At 34.7% G+C, this 25,922-nt stretch overlaps 4 protein-coding genes across 5 annotated transcripts; 1 reads left to right on the top strand and 3 right to left on the bottom strand.

Moving 5' to 3' along the window:
- Positions 1 to 391: 391 nt before the first annotated feature.
- LOC144850151 (uncharacterized) lies at positions 392 to 8,863 on the bottom strand. Its single transcript, XM_078707369.1, has 15 exons — positions 8,708 to 8,863; positions 8,282 to 8,311; positions 7,624 to 7,756; positions 6,994 to 7,151; positions 6,434 to 6,565; positions 6,136 to 6,295; positions 5,477 to 5,655; positions 5,188 to 5,322; positions 4,748 to 4,910; positions 3,929 to 4,213; positions 3,201 to 3,512; positions 2,766 to 2,801; positions 1,919 to 2,392; positions 1,106 to 1,294; positions 392 to 705 (listed from the first exon to the last, which is right to left on the bottom strand). The coding sequence occupies exons 1-15, from the start codon at positions 8,813 to 8,815 to the stop codon at positions 527 to 529; spliced, it is 2,673 nt and encodes an 890-aa protein (XP_078563495.1). The 5' UTR covers positions 8,816 to 8,863; the 3' UTR covers positions 392 to 526.
- Positions 8,864 to 11,013: 2,150 nt separating this feature from the next.
- LOC144850941 (E3 ubiquitin-protein ligase RNF166-like) lies at positions 11,014 to 14,639 on the top strand. Its single transcript, XM_078708459.1, has 6 exons — positions 11,014 to 11,323; positions 11,741 to 11,837; positions 12,235 to 12,391; positions 12,527 to 12,633; positions 12,907 to 13,126; positions 13,308 to 14,639. Exons 2-6 carry the CDS (start codon positions 11,743 to 11,745, stop codon positions 13,371 to 13,373), a joined length of 645 nt encoding a protein of 214 aa, XP_078564585.1. The 5' UTR covers positions 11,014 to 11,323; positions 11,741 to 11,742; the 3' UTR covers positions 13,374 to 14,639.
- Positions 14,640 to 15,484: 845 nt separating this feature from the next.
- On the bottom strand, positions 15,485 to 19,852 carry LOC144850450 (uncharacterized). Of its 2 annotated transcripts, none has more exons than XM_078707731.1 (6): positions 19,822 to 19,852; positions 18,151 to 19,451; positions 17,439 to 17,817; positions 17,189 to 17,292; positions 16,706 to 16,862; positions 15,485 to 16,239 (listed from the first exon to the last, which is right to left on the bottom strand). In XM_078707731.1, the coding sequence occupies exons 2-6, from the start codon at positions 19,442 to 19,444 to the stop codon at positions 15,690 to 15,692; spliced, it is 2,484 nt and encodes an 827-aa protein (XP_078563857.1). In that variant the 5' UTR covers positions 19,445 to 19,451; positions 19,822 to 19,852; the 3' UTR covers positions 15,485 to 15,689. The 2 variants fall into 2 exon arrangements, with proteins under 2 accessions (XP_078563857.1, XP_078563858.1); XM_078707732.1 differs by lacking the exon at positions 19,822 to 19,852 and adding an exon at positions 19,730 to 19,795.
- A 173-nt stretch (positions 19,853 to 20,025) lies between these two features.
- LOC144849513 (putative ATP-dependent RNA helicase DHX35) lies at positions 20,026 to 25,788 on the bottom strand. The gene is made up of 17 exons (XM_078706442.1): positions 25,750 to 25,788; positions 25,309 to 25,439; positions 24,743 to 24,913; positions 24,509 to 24,613; positions 24,280 to 24,341; positions 23,807 to 23,980; positions 23,468 to 23,536; positions 23,235 to 23,363; positions 22,927 to 23,108; positions 22,540 to 22,741; positions 22,221 to 22,447; positions 21,899 to 21,993; positions 21,699 to 21,776; positions 21,532 to 21,580; positions 21,197 to 21,431; positions 20,777 to 20,888; positions 20,026 to 20,638 (listed from the first exon to the last, which is right to left on the bottom strand). The coding sequence occupies exons 1-17, from the start codon at positions 25,784 to 25,786 to the stop codon at positions 20,597 to 20,599; spliced, it is 2,100 nt and encodes a 699-aa protein (XP_078562568.1). The 5' UTR covers positions 25,787 to 25,788; the 3' UTR covers positions 20,026 to 20,596.
- Between the last annotated feature and the right edge of the window lie 134 nt (positions 25,789 to 25,922).

Raw genomic sequence — 25,922 nt, 5'->3', positions numbered from 1 at the left:
ACACACTGGCATCAAATATGTTTACATGTCAGTTCTCTTGCTACTTCGTTCTTGATGGTCCGGTTGTTTAACGTCTTGTTTTTATAGATTGTAGTTTCTTCATCATATACGGTACACATTGTCTTTCAAGCATTGTATTCTTTGGTATAATAGTGCCTCGTTCAAAAATAAAACAGCGAAATAAACATTATAATAATTAGAAATCCAAAACAAATATTTGATTGGCTCGAAATTGGCAAAAAAAAAGTAACTTTTACTGGTTCAAATACAATACCAGTTAATTTCAATTAAACTTTATTTCAAACAAACTGTCCATGTGAAACATATACATACAAGAAAGCATTATGAGACAACCGTCATGGAGAGATGACCAAGATATTTAATGTACGGATATTTGATAAATACATTGACTACACAGTATATTGGGGGTTGACCACATATAAACATTGAACAATCATTATTTTAATCAATCAATATCAATTATAACCAATTTTGATCAACAATGAACATCAACACAATGTAGATTTTATGCATAGAATGAAAATTGAAGAGAGAAAAAAAAAGTGGACACAAATTGGCCAATTACATTACCTTTCACACGCATTGCGCATATAACGTTTAACTTGTGTTCACACGAGACATTTCGAAATATTGTGACATTGTGCTGCAACTCAACAGTAGTGCAATTTCCCGAACTTCGTTCGTCTAGAAAAATAAAAGTTATCCATTTACAGGTTTATGAAACATCTACAGTACAGAACTTTAAAAAAAAAACTTGGTGTTAAATTCGCGTTTTGGTACGACACACCTCTGGACACTTTTATTAAGATCACGTATAATTCGTCAAAATGAAGAATTAAATTATAGTTTACTTCTCCAAATACCGATAATCAAGACTGGAGTGTAGAAGTACGTCGGTCAAATCGGTGCTACGTCAATTCGGTGCTACGTCAACTAGGTACCAACTACTACTACTACTACTACTAAGTATATACAATCGGTTGTAGAGAAGGTCTACAGTACAATATCGGCAGGACAACTACGTTCTGCGAAATATTGGAGATATTCTTGATACATTTCTATACGCGTGTGCTCGATCACTTACCTGTCCATATTTGTAAATTAAAACCAACAATTTGATCTAAAAATGAGTAATCTTTGAGTGGATATGGCATCAATTTAGCAGACTTATCCCTGCATTCGTCAGCTCCATCTGGTCTTGAGTTTACATCACCAGGGCTAAAACACCATTTGTTATAGTAGGTCCAAGAGGACAAACTTGGACATCCAGTATCTAAACAACACAACATCGGATTCATTAATATCTTATTTTTATCAACCACGTGACGTATTGATTCCAGCCATTTACTAACCCTAATAACCCTTATTAAACTATAAAGCATGTCTACAATATCTAGTTTGACAAAGAAAGTGTGATGTGCCCATATATAGTGATATGCCCAGATGTGGTAGTGATATGTTTAAATATGGTAGTGGTGATGACATCATCGTGTCCATATATGGGCACTTTTTTTTGTCACATCAAGTTTTATAGTGTAGATAGCTTAAAGACACACTTGACAGTGTCCTATTAGTAGAGGGAGTCTTCTGAATAGGAGTGACCCTTGAACAGGAGTATGGCCTGAATATAGGCGTGTCTTATTTACGTATTACCGTATATTATGATAGTAAAGCACTGAGTGAATTGTCCATTCATTATTAGTGGTGGAGCGATGAAAAAAAAAGGCTTAATCCTTTATTAGAAAATCGGCACTTTTATTCTTACGCAACAACACAATGTTGTTCAAGTACACGCAAGTAATGTGACCAATCACAAGCGATAGATCATGCTAACTGTCGCTTGTGATTGGTCCGATTACTTGCATCTTTGCGTAGTAATAGATGAATGAATACTAACCCGTTATAGCTGCAATAGAATATGCTCGTATGAACGCATTACTGAATGACAACTCCTGACCGCTTTTAATCGTGTAATCAATGTTCTCTTGATACAGTACTATTGCGGCGTCATGCGCAGACTCATCTGCGCAGTAGATTTTCCCGCCAGATTTAACTTTAATTCCAACTTTGTCGCCTGCTTCAACTGGTAACCAATCATCAGGCTCCAATACGACTATGGAACCTGTGATGTACGATATATCTATACAATGGATGACCGTGTACACCGCTAACTCTGGTAGTAGATTCTGTCTGAGTGTACAACATTGTATATTGGTGTTGGGTGACATGTCGGTGACGTACCATCCTGTGACGTATCCAGCGCAGGCAAACTGATGGCGATGGTCAACTATGAATGTGTTAGCGTTAATGTAGCAATTCGTTGATGGTGTGGTGACGTCAGAGAAGCCTGTGTATGTTGGACATTCAGTTTCTAAGGACAAAACAGAACACGTCACAGTTAAATTATGTAAATGCAGACGCATGGGTGACGCATCTTAAGCTTGGTCCTCACTAGAGACGCAACGCACGAACGTAAGCGCAACGTAAGTGAGTTGACCAATCACAGGCGATGGATCATCCGAACTGTCTCTTGTGATTGGTCAACTTTATGCGTTTCTTCTACGTCATTGCGTTGCATCTCAAGTGGGAACCAGGTTTTACAAAGCTAAGCAGTTAAAACAGCGTTAGTTGCTACTAGAGGTCCCAGGATGTCTTCTTTAATACCAAAATGTGCAGTTAATAAATCAATATATCAGGCTAAGGGTCTTATGGAAACATTACGTAAACATTAGAAAACAACTAACCTATATTTTCTGGTTTTTTTGTGGTTGAATCTATCGCTGTAAAATAAATATATAACAATTTTGAGTTAGCAGCATGTGACGTTGTCATCAAAATTAAATGACACTCTTTCGGTTATTATGGTTGGTTTACGGTTTTCTTATTATTTAAATTCTTACATTTTTTAAACAGGTTATTAATGCCAAATGTGATTGTAAATTTGTAAAGGCAATTTACACAGACGAACGGTAACACGGTAATACAAATATAGAATCTATGTTATTCCTTATGACCATTTACACACAACACGGAGCGGACGTGCGGTTTCCGCTTAGGATAAATACAGATTCTACGTGGGACAAGCTACGCGGTTTTCTGCTTACCGTTACCGGTGTTTAGAAATTAGAACTCATTATGTTATATATTGTATACAAGGTGGTAGTCCTATTTGTACGTACCATGCTCGCACTGTAGCGTTGCATATCTACTACTGTCACATATGTAATTTTGAGTAAAACCACACTGCATTAACGATTCCGCTTCGTCGGAACAGTGTACCTCAAACACTTTGTGATCGAAATCGCCATCTTTATAATGATGATGGTCAGATGATCTTAAATATCCCATGTGGACGCAGATTAAGTCTCTCTCTTGCCGCCGACTATCGAGACCATTCTTACAAATCCTGCCCCAATCTTCATCGTCAAATTTAATCTCGACTATTTCAGATTCAGATTGTATTCTTGTTTCCAATTTGCTGAATGAGTAATCTTAAAAAAAATTTAAATGTCATTGCATACTTGCAGTTTTTCGTTTTCGTCGTTTTAACGTTGCTTTTATTTTGCCATCATTTTGTGAATCGCTCTTTCACACGGCCTGTTTGTTCAATAATATATGATTATCCATTGGTCCCACTACGACGCAACGCAAGGACGTCAGCACACGGCAATCGAATTGACCAATGACAAGCGACAGTTCGAATAATCCATTGCTTGTGATTGGTCAAATTGCCTGCATTATTGAACAGGCCGTGTGAATGTACCTTTAGAAAGAGCGAGACACAAAATGATGGCAAAATTAAACCAATATCGACAGCGTGTTGCGTCCTATAGTATGAAGCAAGCTTTAAAATATGTTACCGTATTCTTCGTGTGAATGCAGTTATAACCCAAAAGTAAATACGTACAGTTTTCGCATTCCAGCGTTGTAAACTTTGAATAGGATTGTTCTTGTTTAAATTCACACTGCAGAAGTGACGTATCATCAGATAGGCACTCCAACGCATACGCGTCCTTATTGTAACTACTGTCTTTTAGATAGCTCACAGTTTTCACTCGTGAATATCCCAAGTATTGGCAAACCAAAGCATAGCCATGTTCACTACTGGTTTCTTGGTAACACACTCTGAACCAATCGCCGTTGTCGAAGTGTACTTCCACCAATCCAGAGTCACCGAGTCTAACGCGGAAATCTTGAACGAAACAAAATACATAAACTTTCAGGGTGTCTAGAAAACTCAGATCTAGAAAACTCAGATCTCAGATATATCTGAGTTTTCTAAATCTGAGTTTTCTAGACACCCCAACTTTTATTACTTTTCTTCGTTCACACCAATCACCAACAACCTCATTATGACGTCCTGCTCAACTAGTCGTCGTTGTCGTCGTTGAGCAGCACAACCGTAATGCTTGGTTCCCACCAGAGACAAAACAAAAGGATGTAAGCGCAACGAAAGTCATTTGATCAATCACAAGACTCAAGCCGTAACGTAAGCGAATTGACCAATCACAACAAGCGACAGTTTAATAATTCATCTTTTAATTGGTCATCTCCATCGTTGCTATCGTCAACGTCATGAATATTTGCTGCATACAAACTTGTATGTTCTTTTTTTGATGATAAATACGCACGAAGTATCGTGTGTACGCCATATACTGTAGCTACTTTCTAGGTAACTCGTCGTCGTCGTCATTGACGTCACCTCTGTAGGAGGCCTACTACTTACCGTCGAATGTACATTCATTCTCAAACTCACAACCAAAAATGTCAAAACGCAGTCCGAAAAAAATACTATTGGTGTTTATCGGAATTAGACGCAGGACATTGGCATAAACTGGTGACCACACATTAATGACCGTTGTAGTCTCATCAGTATTCCCAATAAATGTCTAAAAACAAAAAGAATAAACTTTAAAAATACACCTGCGTATACGTGACCCAATGGTGAAATGTAATATCTCAATGCGTCGGGTATGCACTACAGCAGAAACAATGGGCCAGTTTGTCTTGGTTTTCTATAGAAACGCAATGCAAGGACGTATGAGTGCAACGTGACCAATCATGAGCGATGAATTATTCGAACGGTCGATTGTCATTAGTCAATCGTTTGCGTTGCGTGTCTATTGTGAAGAACTAAGACTGTAAAAATAAAACACCAAAGTTTACCTCGTTTAACATAGCCAATGCTTTTTGTCTGAATCCAAATGAAACGTTGAAGCTGTGTACCCATTGGCCGACGTAATCACTATGGCAACCCTGCGTTACAACGCCGGTTATCAACCGAGTGCTTGACAAATCAATCTATATCAAAACATAGTTTTAAATGAGTAAAAAGAGGGCGTATGTTAAATATGATTTGATTGGAACAGTAATGAACCACTGTTTCGATAGCTTCACCGAATACGCCAATTTATAGAAATTCTGCACTCTGCTCAATAAGCTTATCTTATCTTACCTCTATCCACTCATTTGTAATACTGTCTGGAACCCAGCAGCCATACAATTGCTCTTCAACAACGGCAACGTTATGAAGACGGGCGTTCGATGGACCGTAGCCGTCGTAGATCATTGAGGACGCCGTCAACTGATTATCCCGTATTCTACCGTCCATTAAACCTTGAAGTCTATAATTGCCTGTATTTAATGAACATGTTATTTTGTAATGTAAATTGTTTTCTATAAAATAAGTTTATTATCAGAGCATTCGTTTTATCAATACAAAAGGCATTGCATCATGTCATTGATTATGAATCACGAAGTGAAAATCTAAAAACAAAAAGTTCTAAATACAGTAATTATTGTGAAAATAAGGTTTTTTTATCCGTAATATATACATGATAATGCCGATGGGAGGGATGGATGGATTATCGATTTCATTCATCTTTCGTTATATTGCATCTGCTGGTTGTGGACACTGTTATTCTGGATTTGACAATCATTGGCGATTACTAAACCTAAAGCTCTGTCTACACTATCAAATGTTTGTGACGAAAAAAGTGTGATTTTTTTTGTCACATAAAGTTTGATAGTGTAGACAGAGCTTAACGATTAAGATTCTATAAGAAAATAGCAGTCTTCAATTATTGTGAGTTTTTCTTCGTTACATTTTCTTACCTACAAAACAGTTACAAGTCTGTTTTATGTAGCATCCTAAAATTTCCATTTGAATTCCATAAAAATCTGTTCTTGAATTTGAAAGCGGAATAAAACGGAAATATCTTGAAAATTGCGCTTCAAATATGTTGTACGCTAAATCGTGTCCCCCAACAAATATCTAAAATAAACATAAACAAAGTAGAATTTTTTTGACAAAAAAGGCGAAAGTAGAATGATTGTTTCCTCTGTAATGGCGTTTTATCGTTCATATTATGGAAGGCCTTAGAGGACAAAATATATACAAATGTAATCATACCTGATCGATGCGTTTCAACGAATCGGATATCATACCCAGTTCAATAGCAAATGTTTCAACATTATAGTAAGGACTGTAATAATATCCCTTGGTGATGATACCAGATAGTATACGCACTTCGTTAAATGTAACCTGTGAATTTAGTAATGAAAACAAAAAAATTAAAACAAAAATATTGAATAACAATAGTGAGGTGACCAATCGTTCGGGGATCCTTCGCGTCGTAATTGGTTTTACGTTATTATATATTTTATGCAAATTGCCAAGGATAACCGCCATAAGCGAATTCATTCACTATCCTTCTTAAAGGTGGCAATCCAGTTCACAAGACAAACATATACACAAGATGCTCTACATAAACAGAGTATTAATTATTGCAAGTCTTTGGGAGTGGAGTTGTAATTTGTCATTAGAAAAAATCCTGACATATGACAGGAATTGAACCCAGGACCCTTGAATGGGTAGCCAAGCATCATAACCACCAATCCATTTCCCAGTAGGAAGCAAGCTTTTGTTGTCTTCTCATTTTGTAATGACTTAATAATAATGTATTAGCCTACCTGTACCCACACCTCCTGAGAGTACCGTTTATACAACAACATGCCTTGTCCATCATTAAGTCGAGCGTCATCTTGGTCACTGTGGTAGTTATTCGTACTCGTTATTTGAGCAGTTGTAATCGTTCTATCAACCATTCCTTGTCCTACGTGGTAACAATCTATATACAAAAAAATGCCATCTTGTTTGTAGAAATGTTTTTCCAATCTTTTTATTTTCCGTGAACTTGATGTAGGTCATGCATGTCTGAATATATCTGACACGTCACTAAAATAGGTGTCAAGAAGGAAGGAAGCAAGATGGATGTCGATAAAGGCGCGTTCCCACTAGCCATTTACACTTGAAGCGACACGCGTCAATATCGATTTGATGTTAGACACGTGTTGCTTGCGGCGTGTAAATTGCTCAGTGTGTACCGGTCTTTAATTATGAACTCCACACCCGAGTACCTGTAAGCTACGTTTCAGACAAGAACATTTTATTAATTCACAGTGTGTAATCTCAAACCGAATTCACACCACACCCGAGTATGTACGGCAACTTATCTTCCGGACAAGAACATGTAGAGTCGGATTCACACTGTGTAATCTCAAACTGAATTCACACCACACCGAGTACGTACGGCAACTTACCTTCCGGACAAGAACATGTAGAGTCGGATTCACACTGTGTAATCTCAAACTGAATTCCAAATCGTTCTGTATTGTTGCTGAATGGTACAATGCGAACAAGTCGAGTATAAACTGCTGGAATTATAGTCTGCACCTTTAAAGAAGATGACGTCATGATAATCGTCATTATTATTTTTGCCTCATTCTCTTTCTTAAGCTCTGTCTACACTATCAAACTTTGTGAAAATGTGATGTGCCCAAATATGATGTCATATCCCTACCATATTTGGGCATATCACTACCATATTTGGCCACATCACACTTTTTTTGTCAAACTAGTTTTGTTATTGGCAATAACCATCCTCTTTGTCATCATCGTCGTCACTACCTAAACAGCATCGTCGTTTGTCATCTTCGTCACTCCATCATCATCATCATCATCTTTTCTTTTTCACAATCATATTGTCATTTGCATCGTCGTTGTCATCTTTGTCACCTCCTCCATATTTGTCATTGTCATCATTAACACACGTCATTTCCTTTATAATCATCGTGCCATTTTCTTAATCTTAATTCTAATTTCAGTATCCTCCTTGTCCCCTTCGTCATCACCATTGTCGTCGTAATCTTTATAATCATAATCATCGTCGTCATCACTCCATTTGTATGTGTTACTTACCTCACTTTCATTCGTGTTCATAATTTCAAACTACAATAAAATAAAGTAAACATAATAGTTGAGAGAATAATTGAACAACAATACAGCAAATACAGTATTATTAACCAGCCTGTTAGTGGCGATGATTCGCTGTTGGTTTGGAGTGAAATAAAATAAATAATAAGTACATTTGATGACGTCACCGATGTATAAAAGTTGCCGATTAAATCAACATGAACGGTACAACTGGTTGACACATGCGTGGTACAGTCTCTCGTACATTGACGTAACGACTAACTGATGACGAAATATAATATTACATATACGGTCCCTTATGTCCCTACAAAATAAACGCTGTTGGCTTTTCTCTAGAAAGCACACAGGAATAGAGAGTGTTGACCCTGTTATTGCAATATGTAAGCCTGTTTTAATTAATTCTACACTTACCGTCTCAGATGAGAGAAGGGCGTTCTCGTTTGGTCCGTATTCAATTCGAAATCTGTCCAGGCCTATTATGGTGTAATAATACTCGACTATTTCAGTTGTGTTTGTCATATTTGTTTTTTCATAGGTGCTTATAGTTGTTATCACCTTCAATCCGCCTCGAATAGTTATACCAGTTACAAGATGCGCACTTTCAAATTTAACCTGTAACGAACAATAGGCATATGATATACATACGAACCCAGTGAGAGAGATAATAATGTATTACCAGTATTTAATACACCTAGACTCGTATCTAGATGACTTGCAATTGTCAACTAAGCTATACCTAGTGACAGCTGCAGAAGAATCAAGTGATGTACTGTAATTGTGGACGCGTGTGTACGCAATTTGTTATCGTGTGTATCACGCTCGCGCGCACATCTATTCAGGTTATTAGATATAGACCTACAGTAATTTGAAATAACGTTTCTTGGCTAGGCATATACACATTAAACATACTCAAGTATCTTGTAATTAAATAGAGTGAAGTGTATACAAAGTTCTTTAGGCCTACACAGGGTGTTTTAAAATTGTACGCACACAATCGAAATTTAACATTTAACGAACGCATGCGTGCGCGCGCGTACAAAACATTGTATAATGTGGAAAACCTTCTAATCATACCTGTATCCATTCCTCTCCTGAAAAGTTAGTCGCCGGTATCCATCCGCTTCTTTCGTTAATAAGACGGGCTTCACTTGCAGAATGACCCTCCAGTGACGATGATGACGTAAACATGTCGTCCGTTACTTCCACCTTACTATACGCGCACTCTAAAAATATAAATCAATTAATAATCAAAGGGAAAAAAGATTCTTGGCCTAAAATTTAAAATATGAAAAAAGGGGTAACGGAACATTCTGTCAGATCATTAAACTGAACACGTCGTTTAGTTCTGCAGTACCCTAGTAGGCCTAGTAGGTCTTCTGCCTGTAGTAATATGCATTTTTATACCTGAAACAAAGGAAATTTAACAAGTTTTATCCTAGAACTATAGAACTATCTATGCTGCCTTTGATGATGAAAATGATATTGCACACGTCCAATCAAATGACGTCATGATTGGTAAGAGCAATTTAATATCGTGACAATACAACGATTTTATTGTTTTTATTGATCATGACGTAATTTGGTTGGATAAAAAAAGACAAAGATCAAATCAAAGACAGCATAAATGATTATCCTATAGTTCTAAAAAAACTTTTCTAATTTATTTTTTTTATGCAATAAAAATGTATGTTTATTTATTTAACGTCGATCGTTATTGTCCTAATGTAAATGGGCCTTAACTTACCTTTCGTACCACCTTCATTTATCGTGAATACCAAAATGATTACGATCTGAAAATATAAGAATTAAAAAACATAAATAATTATTTATATTGTTGTTAACGTTTCTGCAGTCATTTCCAGGTAGTAAAAGTATATCGTGTGAACAGGAATTTTCAGGTATTTCATGTGAAATGTCGTGTAAACAGGTACTTTACATGTATTTCATTTGAAAAATCGTGTGAATACGTAGTATACTTACAATGTTCAACTGCATGACGACAGGAGCTACGCTTGCTACATGTCAACTCAGCTTGTACTCTCGCGATATGACAGCTTATGATATATACAGTTGTAGTTAAGTAGTGGTAATTTTTTATTCGTGGCAATGAATATTTTAAAGTAAATTGACCGACCTATTACAAGCGACATCAACTTGGCAAGAGTCGTAACTCCGTTATTTGCATGCAGTTTATTTACGTACTCATTATGTGTATCTTCATTTACTACTGTAATTGAATTTAAGATATACATTGTTAAAATTTTTATTACTAGTTATATACAATAACTCATTGCTATTTTAGATATACAGTATTGTTATTTATCATTAGGCTAAGTGTTCACATTATCAATTGATTATTGATTATTGATTTGAAGAGTAGATCCTAAATGTCGCCATTATCTTGTTTAAGTTTAATGTGCTGTATTGTGAATTATCTATTATAACACGTTTTTATTAGATTAGGTAAATAACAATTATGGTAATTCACGATCATAAACACGCAATTATCTTTGTGTAAAAGAAATTTATTTAAACTTATAAAATATAAACAGAATATATATATTTATTATTATGGACAAGAAAGTTTTCCGAAATTACTTTTTTTTTATATATTATTATTGGTGGCGTCACATTTTTTGCATTGTGGTCGGTGAATTTGCATACCAGGTGAAGTAAGTAATGTACATGCAGCGATCATCGGGTACGTGTTCAAGTGCGCAGATTCGGAATGGGGACGGGTGAGTAGAAAACCCCGAAATTTAAAAGTCACAAATGTATAATAATAATTGTGGTGTATTTATAAATGTTGATATAATTGCCTATCTGGCTTTTTATTAGCCGCGTGTGTGAATATAGATTTTTTTTGGCTCCGTACCGAATTGGGAAACTTTTACCTTATTATTCTGGCAACAATTAAAATGATGGCCGCTACGCGATCGTCGTACACAGAAACGTAAATTTTAGCATTAATAAATGCTGCAAAGTGTACGTTATCAGAAGAAACAGTGTTTAATCAACATTAACTAGGTATGACTAAAAGTTTATGTAATTTTTGTTGAAATATATAGCTAATAATAGTGCCTAGCCTAGCCAGGGCCAGGAGTCTAATTTCGCAGCAGCACACAATAACTGCATTAGCGTCCGGATATAAATAGCTAGCTAGGTCCTATAAATAGGCCTAGGTAGGCCTCTACTACTAGGACAGGCCAGGCTTACTACTGTAGGCCTTGGGCATAAGGCCTAGCGTAGCTAGCACTACACTCTCTAGCCGAATTCCAGTCAAGCATAGCAAGACTTTCCTTGTTCTAGCCTAGAATTTTTCCGCGCAATTTGCGAATTACACAAGAAAGAAGTAAAACTAAATAATTTCACTAATTTTTTTAACAATCTTTTTTCATCGTGCGTAAAAAACATAATAATTTATTAAAATTAAATAATTTGTAGAGATGGCTTCAGGTGGAGATAAAGAAGAAGACGAGTTTACTTGTGCAATCTGTCTGGAAATTTACATAAAACCAGTCAAGATACAGTGTGGCCATGTGTAGGTATTTTGTACACTTTAATCTATAACACCTGGACATATATGCAAATGAGGTAGTTATATAAATCAATAATATAAATAAAAAAGCAGTACTACTACTAATATGTAATATTATTGTTCTAAGTTCAGGTATTGAACAAAAGGAGTAATATAGAAAGGAAAAAATATATTATTAAAATAATATGTCTTATTAAAATATGTAACTAATATTTAAAATGACTATTTTATATAGAATTTATATAAATAGACCAATTATTTTCTTATTTAGGTTATCTAAATAATTGTATAGATTGCAGTGTTGATTGCTATTCAATGAAACAAATATTTTTGCATTATCAATTTTAAAATTGATAATATAAAAAAAATTAAATGAAATGTTTTCCTGTTAAAAAATTAGCTTTTGCACTGGCTGTATATCAGACGACTCGCAGTTAGTATCGCCAAAGTGTTCACTATGCCGCGAGGTGTATAACCCAGTAAAAACAAGAAAAGATAAAGAGTTGGAGAAAAAGATGGACAAGACAAAAAGAAATTGTTCTGGATGCCAAAAAAAGGTGAATTTAGAATCGATGAATGTTTTATTTTACTAACATTAGTTGATTTTGTTTTTATTGAGTGTCTGATGATGTTTTAATGCCTTTCAATGAAACTTTCGGTTTATGAAAATGTTATTTAAATTTCTTTTGCAGTTTTCTCTTTCAAAATTAAATCTTCATATGTCAGCCTGTGCTAAGCTTGCCGTCAACTCCGGTCTACACCAGTTCCAACCAATTGCCAAAACAAACCAAAAACATGAGTAAGGATCCATTCATCATTGTTGTACATAAATATAGAGTTCAACGAACTTAAGTTGATATACTTATTGTACAAAATTAAAATATAAGTGTGTTAAGCTCTGTATACACTATCAAACTTTTTGTGACAAAAAAATGTGATGTGCCCATATATGGACATGATGATGTCATATCACTACCATATTTGGGCACATCACACTTTTTTTTTCTGTGTAGACAGAGCTTTAGAGGAGAATAAGAACCACCACTTACTATATCTTTGCAATCTCCTTTAGGGTAGTAAATCGTTCTACATTTAAGTGTCCATACTGCGGTGCCCGTAACTTGGACTGTGAAGGATTACGTAAACATTGCAACCAGACGCACAAGAACGACACCGCTCCCGTAACCTGTCCAATCTGCGCATCCATGCCGTGGGGCGACCCCAACTACAAGAGTTCAGATTTTCTCAGTCATCTCAATATGAGACATAAATTTGAATATGGAACTTATGTTGTAAGTTGTTATTAAGTTTATTGTGATGTGCACATATATGGACATGATGATGTCATATCACTACCATATTTGAGCACAGCACACTTTTTTGTCAAACTAGTTTAATAGTGTAGACAGAGCTTTAGATTACAAAATAGATAAACATATAAAATAATGTTATATATTGTTTGTATTATTTAAGGATTTCCATAACGATGAGGATGAAGTACTTCGCCAGGTTTTAGAAGAATCTCTACTGCAGAAATGAATAGTGGAATACTTGGGATGATGTAATAGAAGTGGAGGATTATGGGATGCATGCATGCCACAAATAAGTATCATGTACAACATACCATCTCCACTCATTATTAAGTGCAATGTGCCAGCCCCAGTGAAGTAACGCCGAGGCCCCTGGTTTAGGAGCCCTAAGTGGCCCTCCAACACTGGAGGCCTTGGGCATTGTTAGCCTCTTTTTTTGACATATTTTAATGCCGGTTTTTTCCTACTGTATGGGCACTGCTCAAGGGCCCACATAAGCTCCGGAGCTCTTGGGTTTAGCCAGTGGGCGCTCATAGCCGTTACAACACTGGCCAGTCCATGTACATACGTTGTGCTGCTGAATAAATGTTTGTGAAATGAACCATCTTTAACAGATTAATTTCATAATACTCCACTATTTCATCTGACATTAAAATGTATGTACAGTATGTACCATGTGCCTTGTAACATGTGTAATGTATCATGTTTAGTGCCATGTAAATTATGTACTATGTGATAATTTACCTGTAACATTGTAGCCTATGACAAATGTACTGTAAAATGCACCATACTAATACAGGGTATTGTACTATGTTATAATTTATGTATCCAGTGGTACCATTCCTCTGCCATTGTACCACATACCGGTACCAGTGTGCTATGTACCCGTCCCACCATTGTACCATCCATTTTGATGCAATAACAATTTGCTTACATTGAGTAAAACTTTAAATTATATTCATTGAGTGGTAAGTAGTCAAAATAAATAGGGAAGAAAAACAAACAATCCACTGCTATTTGTGTACTAAGTAATATAGGCTCTAAACAGGGATTTGGAATATTAGTAAAAAGATAAAACAAAAGTGTGGCACAAATGGTCATAGGTATAGGGCAAGTATATGTGTTGTTAATGTTGTTGTGTAACAATAGCACAACATTGATCCATAGATGTCATTGACAAAAGACATTTATGAACTGTTTGACTTGTTTATGCGTTTCCATGACAATATATTATAATATATTATTATTGTAGTTCAATTGACTTCTCATACATTGCTGGCAATTTCCAACCACTTTATTTGTATTTTTATTTTTTATTTCGCAAAAACTGCAAATAACAACTATGGAGATGCTTCTTTTTATTTATTTATAAATATATTAATTTGTACATTTCTCCTAGAATATTCTGAATTAGCTAAAAAGTTTTACAATTTATATTCTAGTAAATACATTCTATTGAAATGTAAAATAAATTATAGTTGAAAGTTGCTAAATATTTTAGTTCTGTTGTTTGTTTACCATGTATAAATATTATCATAAATATAAAATTGAGATCTTTATTTCAATTTGCGTGAACAGTTATTATATTATTATACAAATGCTTAGTTAGGGACCATGTCAACATTATTTTACTGCAGTATTTAAATTTATTTACTCTTAAACCAGTACTGCAGTAACTAAATTTGTTTACTCTTCAACCAGTTACTGCAGTAACTACATTTGTTTACTCTTCAACCAGTTACTGCAGTAACTAAATTTGTTTACTCTTAAACCAGTTACTGCAGTAACTACATTTGTTTACTCTTCAACCAGTTACTGCAGTAACTAAATTTGTTTACTCTTCAACCAGTTACTGCAGTAACTAAATTTGTTTACTCTTCAACCAGTTACTGCAGTAACTACATTTGTTTACTCTTCAACCAGTTACTGCAGTAACTACATTTGTTTACTCTTCAACCAGTACTGCAGTAACTACATTTGTTTACTCTTCAACCAGTACTGCAGTAACTACATTTGTTTACTCTTCAACCAGTTACTGCAGTAACTACATTTGTTTACTCTTCAACCAGTACTGCAGTAACTACATTTGTTTACTCTTCAACCAGTTACTGCAGTAACTACATTTGTTTACTCTTCAACCAGTACTGCAGTAACTACATTTGTTTACTCTTAAACCAGTACTGCAGTTACTGCAGTAACTAAATTTGTTTACTCTTCAACCAGTTACTGCAGTAACTACATTTGTTTACTCTTCAACCAGTTACTGCAGTAACTACATTTGTTTACTCTTCAACCAGTTACTGCAGTAACTAAATTTGTTTACTCTTCAACCAGTTACTGCAGTAACTACATTTGTTTACTCTTCAACCAGTTACTGCAGTAACTACATTTGTTTACTCTTCAACCAGTTACTGCAGTAACTACATTTGTTTACTCTTTAACCAGTTACTGCAGTAACTACATTTGTTTACTCTTCAACCAGTTACTGCAGTAACTGAGCAAATATATGTTTGGCTATAATTCATTATTACACTACAGGAATATTTCACTTTAAACTGTTCAGTCGACATAACTCTTTATCTAACAGTCTTTTCATTTTTTTTGCATCCTCCTCCTGTCCAGACTCCTTATACGCCTGACCAAGACACTGCAGTGTCTCTGCAATACCTCTATTTTTTAAATGTTGTTGTAATACTCTCCTCCTGATAGCTAAGGCCTCCTTAAATCGTTCTACTGCCTGTGTAAACTTCTTTGCTTTCAGTAGCGTTTCTCCCAGCTGGTGCAACGTGCCAGCTGTGGACGTGTGTTCATTCGTAAGCATCCGTCTTCTTAACCGTAGTGCTTCTTTAAAACTGTTTTCAGATTGTGTGTATTCACCCATCATAGCATACACCTTCCCTCTGTTGTTTTGTATAAGTGAGGTATCGTGGTGATTTAGACCTAGTCTGTGCTGCATTGTGTATGCCTCATCTAACAGTTTAAGAGCGTCATCGTAGTTACTTCTCTTTGCGTGCTCCATGGCAACGTTGTTCATCGAGATGACTTTATCGCGTGATGGCGCTTTGTTGAAATGCTGTTTTGTTCTTAAAGACATTCTAGAAATAAATAGCAGACAGAATTAACAGTACAGGGGTGTTAGTGTCTTTTAGTAGCAAAAGGTTTTAAACCAATATCAATCGCATTTCTTCAGTAAAGCTGACACCAAAGACATATATGTGAGATTTGTAAACAACACAAGAGCGCACTTAAGACACATCTGCTGTCGGCTGCCCTTGTAAATTTGTACGGTTATTGTTTAGCTAGATACCCACATTACTGAGAACACTTGTGAGTAATGTACTGGCAGGTCTGTGCACCTTAAATTGCCGGTAAACGGAAGCAGTCATGTGGGTTCGATTGGTCTGCTTTTTCCGTTTTTTTTTTCTTTTTGCAAATTTTTTGTTTTTTTTGTTTTTAGTTTCATGGTTGCATTTTTCATGGTTTTCACAAGTGCCTTGAGCACTTTGTGGATGTGTGCGCTCTATAAATCTTATTATTATTATTATTATTAACTTTTCTTACTTAAAATATTTGGTAGCTTCATTTTCACAGCCTGGACTACGTTGGTAGAAGAGCCCAAAATAGTTGTATGTTTCCCCGGTTGCGGGATGCTCACCAAAAAGTTGCTTACGAATACGAAGACTTGCTTCAATGTATGGCTTTGCACTTTTTAAATCTCCTAGATAAATTAGACAAAAGTTCATTGTCTTTAAGTTAATGGCTTCTGGTTTTGGTCATTTACTACTGGTGACACTGTTTAAGCTCTGTCTACACTATCAAACTTTATGTCACAAAAAAATGTGATGTGCCCATATGGACATGATGTCGTATTACTACCATATTTGGGCACATCACACTTTTTTTGTCAAACTAGTTTGATAGTGTAGACAGAGCTTTAGTTAGAAATACACTACAGTCAGGGCAAAATGCTTCCTACTTTCTAGAAGTTTTATGTGGTTAAGTTATCAGATAGTCTAATAATAAAATATTATAATAAAGACTCGCCTATGAAGGTGTGAACGCCCCCTAGTCTTGCCATGGTGGATCCTCCATGTCTGCTGAGTTTTACATCAAGTTCGTCTTGCATTTTAGAAGCTATTTGAAGATTTCTGGAAGAATATCGAGAAATAGTAATGTGGTAATTTAATTTAAGTTGGTCCTGAAAATAGGAATTAAGTGGTGTTTGTGAATATCTTTATGGCAACTGCACGAGGTACAGTAACAGATTAACAGCACTAGTCTACAGACTACTTACTCAATTGCTTCTCTTTCATTAGACTGCATATGTAAGTTCCATCCCATCGAAGTATAGAGTCTCGCCAATGCCTCTCTGGCTTGTCTCTGCTCATCAACTGTAGACTGGTTTTCAGTGTACTTAGACTTGTATTCAGTGTATTTAGACTGATTTTCAGTGTATTTAGACTGATTTTCAGTGTAAATAGACTGGTTCTCAGTGCATTCAGACTGAATTTCAGTGTATTTAGAATGGTTCTCAGTGCATTCAGACTGAATTTCAGTGTATTTAGAATGGTTCATATTATTGGCAGGCTCGTTGGCATCCTTAAGCTCTTCTATAGCCTGAAGCAGTGATGCTTTTGCTTGCATGAATATATCTGATGCACATATATAATTACCTAAAACAAAATGATTAGTGTATCCACATTAATACAACATAAGGAAAGGTTGAAGAGCAGGGGATAAACAGACAGCAAATTAATGATCTATAGCTTTATCTACACTATCATGTCATATCACTACCATATTTGGGCATATCACTACCATATTTGGGCACATCACACTTTTTTTGTCAAACTAGTTTGATAGTTTAGATGTTCAGATAAGCTACCTAGCTCTCCAGCTTTTTAGTCGAGGATATAATTTGAAAAATGCCCGCCGAGCTAGTAAGTATTTTGTATATAGAGTATATATATTCTACCACTATGCGCTAAAAAAAAAAAAATAATTGCCTTTGATGTTTCCAAGTGCTGTCCCATAATGCATCAGCATCATACCATGTTGATAAGCAGTACCCTGTAATTTGCTTGAGTTGACGCAAGCTTCGTAGAACTTGACAGCAGATTGTTTTGGTAAAACATTAATTAAAAGATAATCGGCGTCGCAAGCAAGTTGTATAAACTTCTCATAGCGTACAGTATCTGAACAATTAACTGCTTCCTTCAAAAGTTTGTCTATATTTTGTACGTCCTGATTAAAAAGTGGGAACAGTTTTTCCGGTTTCATCTCAGGTGTTAGACAGCGGACTACATCGATGAAGAACTCGCAGAAACGCTCGCGGGTTGTAACATTATCTCGTAAATGTGAGAAGTTGGCATCAACATATTCTTGAACAAATCCGTGAAAGTAGAAGCGATCAAGCTGTCCGTCTTTTTCGATAAGTGATCGGTTATAAATTGGAAAAATGGCGTTTTGTTTTACTTCTGCTGTACTCGTTTCTCCAAGCACATGCTTTGCAGCATTTACGCCGAAATGACCGGGAAAGTAAGCTAGCGTCACTAAGTACGATTTAATTCTTTTAGATAAGCGTTCAATAATTGACATCAAGTGACGAATGACCTCATCATCTTCGGTTATTATAAATCTAGGTATACTGTTCCCTTTATTGTCACAATTATTGGTGACAAAACACTGCTTTACATGCAGGTGGTGTAACACTCCAGGTACACCTGCACAAACTTCAACAAGATCTTCCAAGACATCTCGTGACATTTCAGAAACAGAATTTAACGTGATCATACTTTTAGAAGTTTCATCAGAAAGTTCTTGCAATTTCATTTCAAAAAATGTTTGCGTGTAAAAATGAAAACGAAATGTGGAAATGATAATAACCGTCGTGTGTTTTGAACTCGCTAGAGCCTTGCATAATTCAAGAAAATCCGTCTGTACGTCGTCTGACGAATAATCTCTACTGAACTCCTCCGCGTTATCAAACACAAATATTTGACGCGATTTGATTCTTCTCAATAGTGCTGGGATAGACATTTTATCATCTTCAATTTTTGCGGAACTTGCACGCATGAGTGCACTCTTTATAACATCTCTTGTCGTCTGCACATTCTTTTGATCCCGGATGTCGATGATGTATGTTGTTGGCTTGTTGGGTAATGAATTAATTACTAAATTTGCTAACGAGCTTTTGCCTATGTTAGGTGGCCCGCTTATTTGAATCAGATTTGTTCGTTTTTCAACAATTTTTTCTATCAATATTGATCTTTCTGTCTGTCGTCCAATAAATTTCGCCATCCTTTTGCTGAAATTAAAAAAAATTATTTAAAACATTGATTTTTATAATACTGATGTGTAGCTAGGCTACTGCCCAATTTAGGCTACTGCTAAATTTATAAAGTAAAACAATTATTTGTTTCACTACTTCACTACTTCCGTTCGTGACTTTCCCTGTCTCTCTGTCACAAGAAGGGTCAATACATGGGCTAGGCTAGTAAGTAGGATGGTAGGCCTAGCTAGGTAGGGGGAGGCTAATAATTTGGGTATTCTAGGCACCTGTCTGTAGATATGCGATTGCAATACCATTGTATCTGGAATTGTGTAGGCCTAGCCTAAGTCCAGAATGCCTAGCTACAAATTAAAAATTACTATCGAAAGTAAAAATAGGAATTTACCATGTAAAAACGTTCTGTTCTTAGAGTATGATGTCATTGTTGTAAAGGGAAATTCCCTTTCGTTAAATCACACAATTGTGACGTAGTATATGGACTGTTCCATTATTATTATTTTTATAATGTGGTATAGAATAGAGGGTGCTATAGCTATTTTCTGTAATCTCATGCTTCTCCTGGTAAGGACAAGTATTTAGACAAAATCATCGTGTAAGATATATGTAATTCTATATATTGTATCTACAGAAACTTGTCTTTAAATAGTAGTGTCAATAATTAAATTAATAAATAAACAACACACCATAAATCAATAATTAACAAAAAGAATTTTGTAGTTTTATTTATTTATTATGAGGTCTTTGATTCCATAAATATTTATACATCTATATATAGTAGTAGCCACACACATTTTGGCCACCCGAATTAAGCTAATATTCATGTGTTGTTTGGTTTAGATAAAGATGACACAATTGTAAGTAGGACTCTCACTGAGTCAAACTTTTTGTGATGTGCCCATGGACATGATGATGTCATACTACTACCATATTTAAGCATATCACTACCATATTTGGGCACATCACACCTTTTTTTTCAAACTAGTTTGATAGTGTAGACAGAGCTTAAGACCTTAATGCAGGTGCTGCCATTTCTTTGTTCTTTGATTTAGCATTCATTGTCTCTTTCTTGTCTCTGTTTACACATCTTTTGTGAGTTAGTACTGAGCACTTTTCATCATTTAGTTATATTTACTGTTATTTCATTTAAAATTTACTTTACTTCAATCTCCCACTTTGGCTCTTTTAGCTGCTATCTCATTTTCCTGAATAAAAGATAAATACAAATTTATAATTTATAGTTTTTAGAAAAGTAAATAAACAAACTATTTAATTTCTTCTTTCTACACAGATAAAAATGAGATGAGGGTGAAAAGTATTTAACCCAAAAGCATAAAACTTACCGTTCCATATTGATAGTAATGGGGAGCTAGTTCATACAGCCATGTTGGGTCTATTTCTGTTACGTCTCTCATATAATCTTTGTTTGTTTGTAGAACTTCGTAGAAAACAACACTGCAACAACAACCAATATAAATGTAACTTAAGTGTGTGTATGAAATTGAAAAATTACATTTAGAAATTGCTGTTGGATAATTGTATTTAATTAATAATTTAATGATAATAATTAAATGTTAATTTACATTCTTTTAAACTAAATATGAGACATAGATAGTAATTTTCAATTCCAACATTATTTTCGGATCAAACATCAACATATGCAAACTGACTAAACAAATTAAAAAATAATTTTGTTAAAGAACGACATATAGAGACAAAAGATAAAATTATTGTAAAAAATAAAAACAGAAAAGTTTACTGACTATTTGGGCCACTTTTCTGCATACATCACCGATGTTGGGTGAATATCCAACTCCTTATCATCTCTAATAGTACGATAAGATCCAGTAGCGTGCAGTCGTGCAGCATTTGCGAAAAACCCAGCAACGATACATCGACAAATGACATCAGCGTCGCCCTCACTTGACACAAGTTTTATCTTGAATTTTTTTAAAAGCTTTTCTAGTTGTTTACGAATCGATGAAGCTCTAACAAGACCTTTAGAAATTAAAATATTATTGTAATGAACAAATTGTATCATTTATAGTAATACTGTAGTAATAATAATAATGTAAAAAATGAAATATTTATATTATACCTTTGTAGTTGAGGTAATGTTCATGACACCATCGTGAATTTTTACCATACTAAGGAAAAATGTAAGAAAATTTAGAATGGTTGGTTAATATAAGTCCAGCTAACATGCATATTATATCATGTACTTATTAATTTATACCACAACTAATTATTACAAAAAATATTTACCTTTTGAAATGCTTCATACACATTTAATAATGTCAGGTGATCACCCTCCATCACAGAAAACCTTCTCTTCATTTTCTCCTTCAGAAAAAAAAAAAACAAAAAAAAACTAGTAGTCCAAGTTAAATGCATTTATGTATAATTATACTGCACTGTATAAAAACCTTCACAATTTAATGTTGATAATAACAAATAAAACCTACTGCTTGTATCTTCTGATTTCTGGGAGTGAAAAAAATATTTTGGACTTGTAACATCGCCGTGATTGTAAGAATTTCTTCAGAACAACCAAAGTCACCTACAAAAATAAATTAAATATTAATTTAAAGAAATTTTAGTAAAGTTAAAATAACCAGAAAGTAAATTTTGATTGTTAACTTTTAATTGTAAACATTTCATGAATTTTACTAAATTTTTTTATCATTTTATTAGATAGTTGATATTATGCTTTGATTCTGATTTTTATTCATAAACGGTTAACGGTTTCTATTTGAAGATCTTAAAATACATCAGAATAATTTTTACCAGAAACTAAAAGCATCTTGGCAAACATTGGATCCAGTGGAAACTCGGCCATTCTGACTCCAAGAGGCTGCGTTAACTTAGCGCTGTCATCAATACCGCCTAACGCATACAGAAGCTCCAGACCGCGGATCATAGCTTTAGAAGAAGGGGGTGATGGGAATGTGAAACGTAGAACGTTATCAATTCCTAGGCTTTTTAATTGCAGTATCACTGAAGATAGGTTAGCCCTGTAAAAACCAAATAACAGCCTTGTTACTACTGTATTTTCTACATTTTAGATACATTTGAACATCTCTAAAATTGGCATATAACTCCAAACCTTTGCATTTCTGGTACGGTCGTCTGCGAAAGCTTGTCAAAATCACCTTCTGTGTATAATCGGTATGTTTTGCCTGAACGATTACGTCCTGCTCTTCCTGATCTCTGATTGGCTGAGGCCTGTGATACCGGTACGATAACCAAGCCTTCCATTCCGGTGTTTGCGTCGTAAGCTCGCATCTTGACAAAACCACTGTCGATAACTACAATATTAAGTGAATTTTAATCATTTAAGATGTACCACTCTGTTTGGTCGTTTGTGTACAAGATATTTCATAAAATTCCTGAAAAGGCCTGGTTTGGCTCATGGAACAGTTTGATATATATTTTTTATATTATTTTTTCATCACCACTTTTTGATTTAATGAATGAGTCGTGGAAACTTTACCGTAACCAATACCATTAACTGTGATAGAGGTTTCTGCAATATTTGTAGCGAGAACAATCTTGCGGGTGCCAGGTGGCGTTCTCTCAAACACCTTCATCTGTTCATCTGCCGGCAAGGTTCCATACATTGGTAACGCTTTCATTTTTAATAACTTTTCATTCTTATTTGATCTTGCATAATCGCTAAAATTATAAAAGTAATTAAATCAAAACAGTATTTAGTTTATTTCCATTCTTCACTGTATAACTGTGTCAGAAAAATTCTCAAAAAAAACAAACAAAAAAATCCTCATGCACACAATTACTTACATGACCATTTGTAACGCTTGATCGACTTCGTCTTGACCCGTTAAAAATGCTAAGATGTCGCCTTCCTCGTTACTCTTATGAATCTTAATGATTGTTTCTACCGTTGACCTCAAATAGTTTGGGACAGGGCTAAAAAACGATTTACATTTGTTATATAAAATCCAAGGCGGATACTGACAATACATGCAGCTAATTTGTATTATAAATGTATTATAAAAACTAGATTTTATTACCTCTCAGTGTAGAATATATCAACAGGAAATGTCCGGCCTTCTACTGTTAAAATTACAGCCGTGTCTTTACTGAAATGTATAATTATATATATATGACTTTCACTGTAAAACAGTACACTTGTGTTGAACATATAAAAAAAATGTATTGTTATATAAAAAACATTTCCAGTTATTATAATATGGTCATACATATCAATAAAAAAAAATACTATTTTTAAATTTAAAGGTAAAAAAATGTCAAATAATGTTGCTTTTTAAACAAGTTTAAATGGGTGTGATTTCAGCTTAGGGATTATTATTATTATTGACGTTATCCTTCTTTGTGTCAAAATTCAATACCTTTTGTCTTTTGTGTCATTATCATTAAAAAAATTCTGAAATGCTTCAGCATCCAACGTCGCCGAGGCAACAATCACACGCAAATCTTTCCGTTTCTTCAAGATTTTTTTTAGAAGGCCGATGGCAATGTCAGTGTACAGTGTACGCTCGTGCGCCTCATCTAACATAATAACACTTTTAAAGAAATAATGAAAATAATTTAAACATTAGAATTAAAACACAAACAATGACAACAAAAAATATATATTTTAGAAAGTTAATATTTAGAGTTTATTGTTTCACACAATATAATATAAAAAAATACATATAATTGTGTGAGGACGCATTAAGCCAAGGCTTTATGTTTGGTCCTCTGTATAAATATATATATATATATATATCAGTTCTTTGCCTGATTTGTTTATATATATATATATATATAATTATATGAGTACTTATTCTATATAAATTTCTTGGATGAAACAAACATGCACCTGTATTTTGAGAGCAAAGGGTCTTCCATCATCTCTCTTACCAAGTAACCATCAGTTAAAAACTAGAAAAAAAGAAAAATGAATAAAATTAAATAATTGGCATCATTACCAATTGTGATGGACAATACAGTATATATTTTTTTCAATTCATATACACATTTTTAAATTTTCATTTTAAATTCATTAGTTGGCAGTCAGCTGGTCATTTATTATTTCTTAATTATTTCACCTTAATTCTTGTTGCGTCCTTGTCTGTACAGTCATCAAACCTAATTGAATATCCGACCTCGTGACCCAGCACGGCGCCTCGTTCTTCTGCTACTCTTTGAGCGACCTGAAACATTAAAATATCATTTAATACATAATTTTTTAGTTTCTAGTAACTTTTTTTACAACCTCATCTTTTATGTTGACCAACTAATAATTATGCTAGATAGAATGCAAGGATTTTTATCTGATATACCGTTATAGCCGCAACTCTACGTGGTTGCGTAACGCCAACAACATATCCGCTATTGGTCCATCCAGCTTCAGCCAGGTATTGTGGTATCTGAGTGCTTTTCCCACAACCAGTCTCTCCAACAATCACTACGGTCTGATGGGTCTCCAGCAGGTATAAGATATGATTTCTATGCTACAGTAACAAAATGAAAAATAGTATGTATTGGTACCAGGAATTTAATGAGTACATTGGAATATAAATTGAGTATGAGTAGCATTTAATACCTAGAAATATAAATGGGTATCTATGAGTATAAATGGGTACCTGTGAGTATAAGTGGGTACCTGTGTGAGTATAAATGGGTACCTATGAGTATAGGGGGTACCTATGAGTATAATAATGGGAACTTTAGCAGGATAATAAATGGGTACCATATATATAAATGGGTACACTGTCCCCTTACAGTATGTACCTAGGTAGGAGTACTGTATATACATATGAGAGCATAAATGGGTAGGCCTAGATGGGAATAAATCAATAAAGACCACCGTAATAATATATTGAAAACAAATAGCTTATTGTTGAACCTTGAATACAGGAAGTCTTTGACGTTGTTGTTGTATTGACATTGATATGTATGGGTTGTAGATGACAGCAGTGCTCTCATCTTTTTTGTTGTTTCTTTCTTCATTTAGAGCTGTTCCCGGAGCCTCAGTTCCTGAAACCAAAATTATGAATTACATGTCAACCCAGTTTATAGATTTATAACAATAAATAGCGTTATCTAAGCAAGTAAGCATCATATATTCCCTAGGCCTTTCCTTTTTTAATTTTCCAACGACCTGTACGCGGGGGCTATCGTGTCTGCACAACAACGAGAAAGTAATTTATAGGCTTAGAAAGAAAAATCTATCTTTTTACTATTCTAACGTCAATATTATTGTGTTTAAGTAAATTATGTTTCTTATCAACGAAATTACATTTATCTAATAATGATAAAACCTTGTTTATTGAAACAAAAAGCTCACCTGGCCTCCAAAACTTTGGTTTGTAGGAGGCTGCCATGTTGAAACTGCCCTCAATTATAAAAAATATTGTTAAGAATATTTAATTTATTTCATTGTAGGATTCACAAAAACAATCCGTTGTACATTGTTTTTATTTAAAAATAAAATTGTTATTACATATTGTATTATTGTGT

This window comes from Antedon bifida, chromosome 8 (genome assembly GCF_963402885.1).
Source record: "Antedon bifida chromosome 8, ecAntBifi1.1, whole genome shotgun sequence".
NCBI lineage: Eukaryota > Metazoa > Echinodermata > Crinoidea > Comatulida > Antedonidae > Antedon > Antedon bifida.
This window is presented reverse-complemented; position numbering and strand designations above follow the sequence as displayed.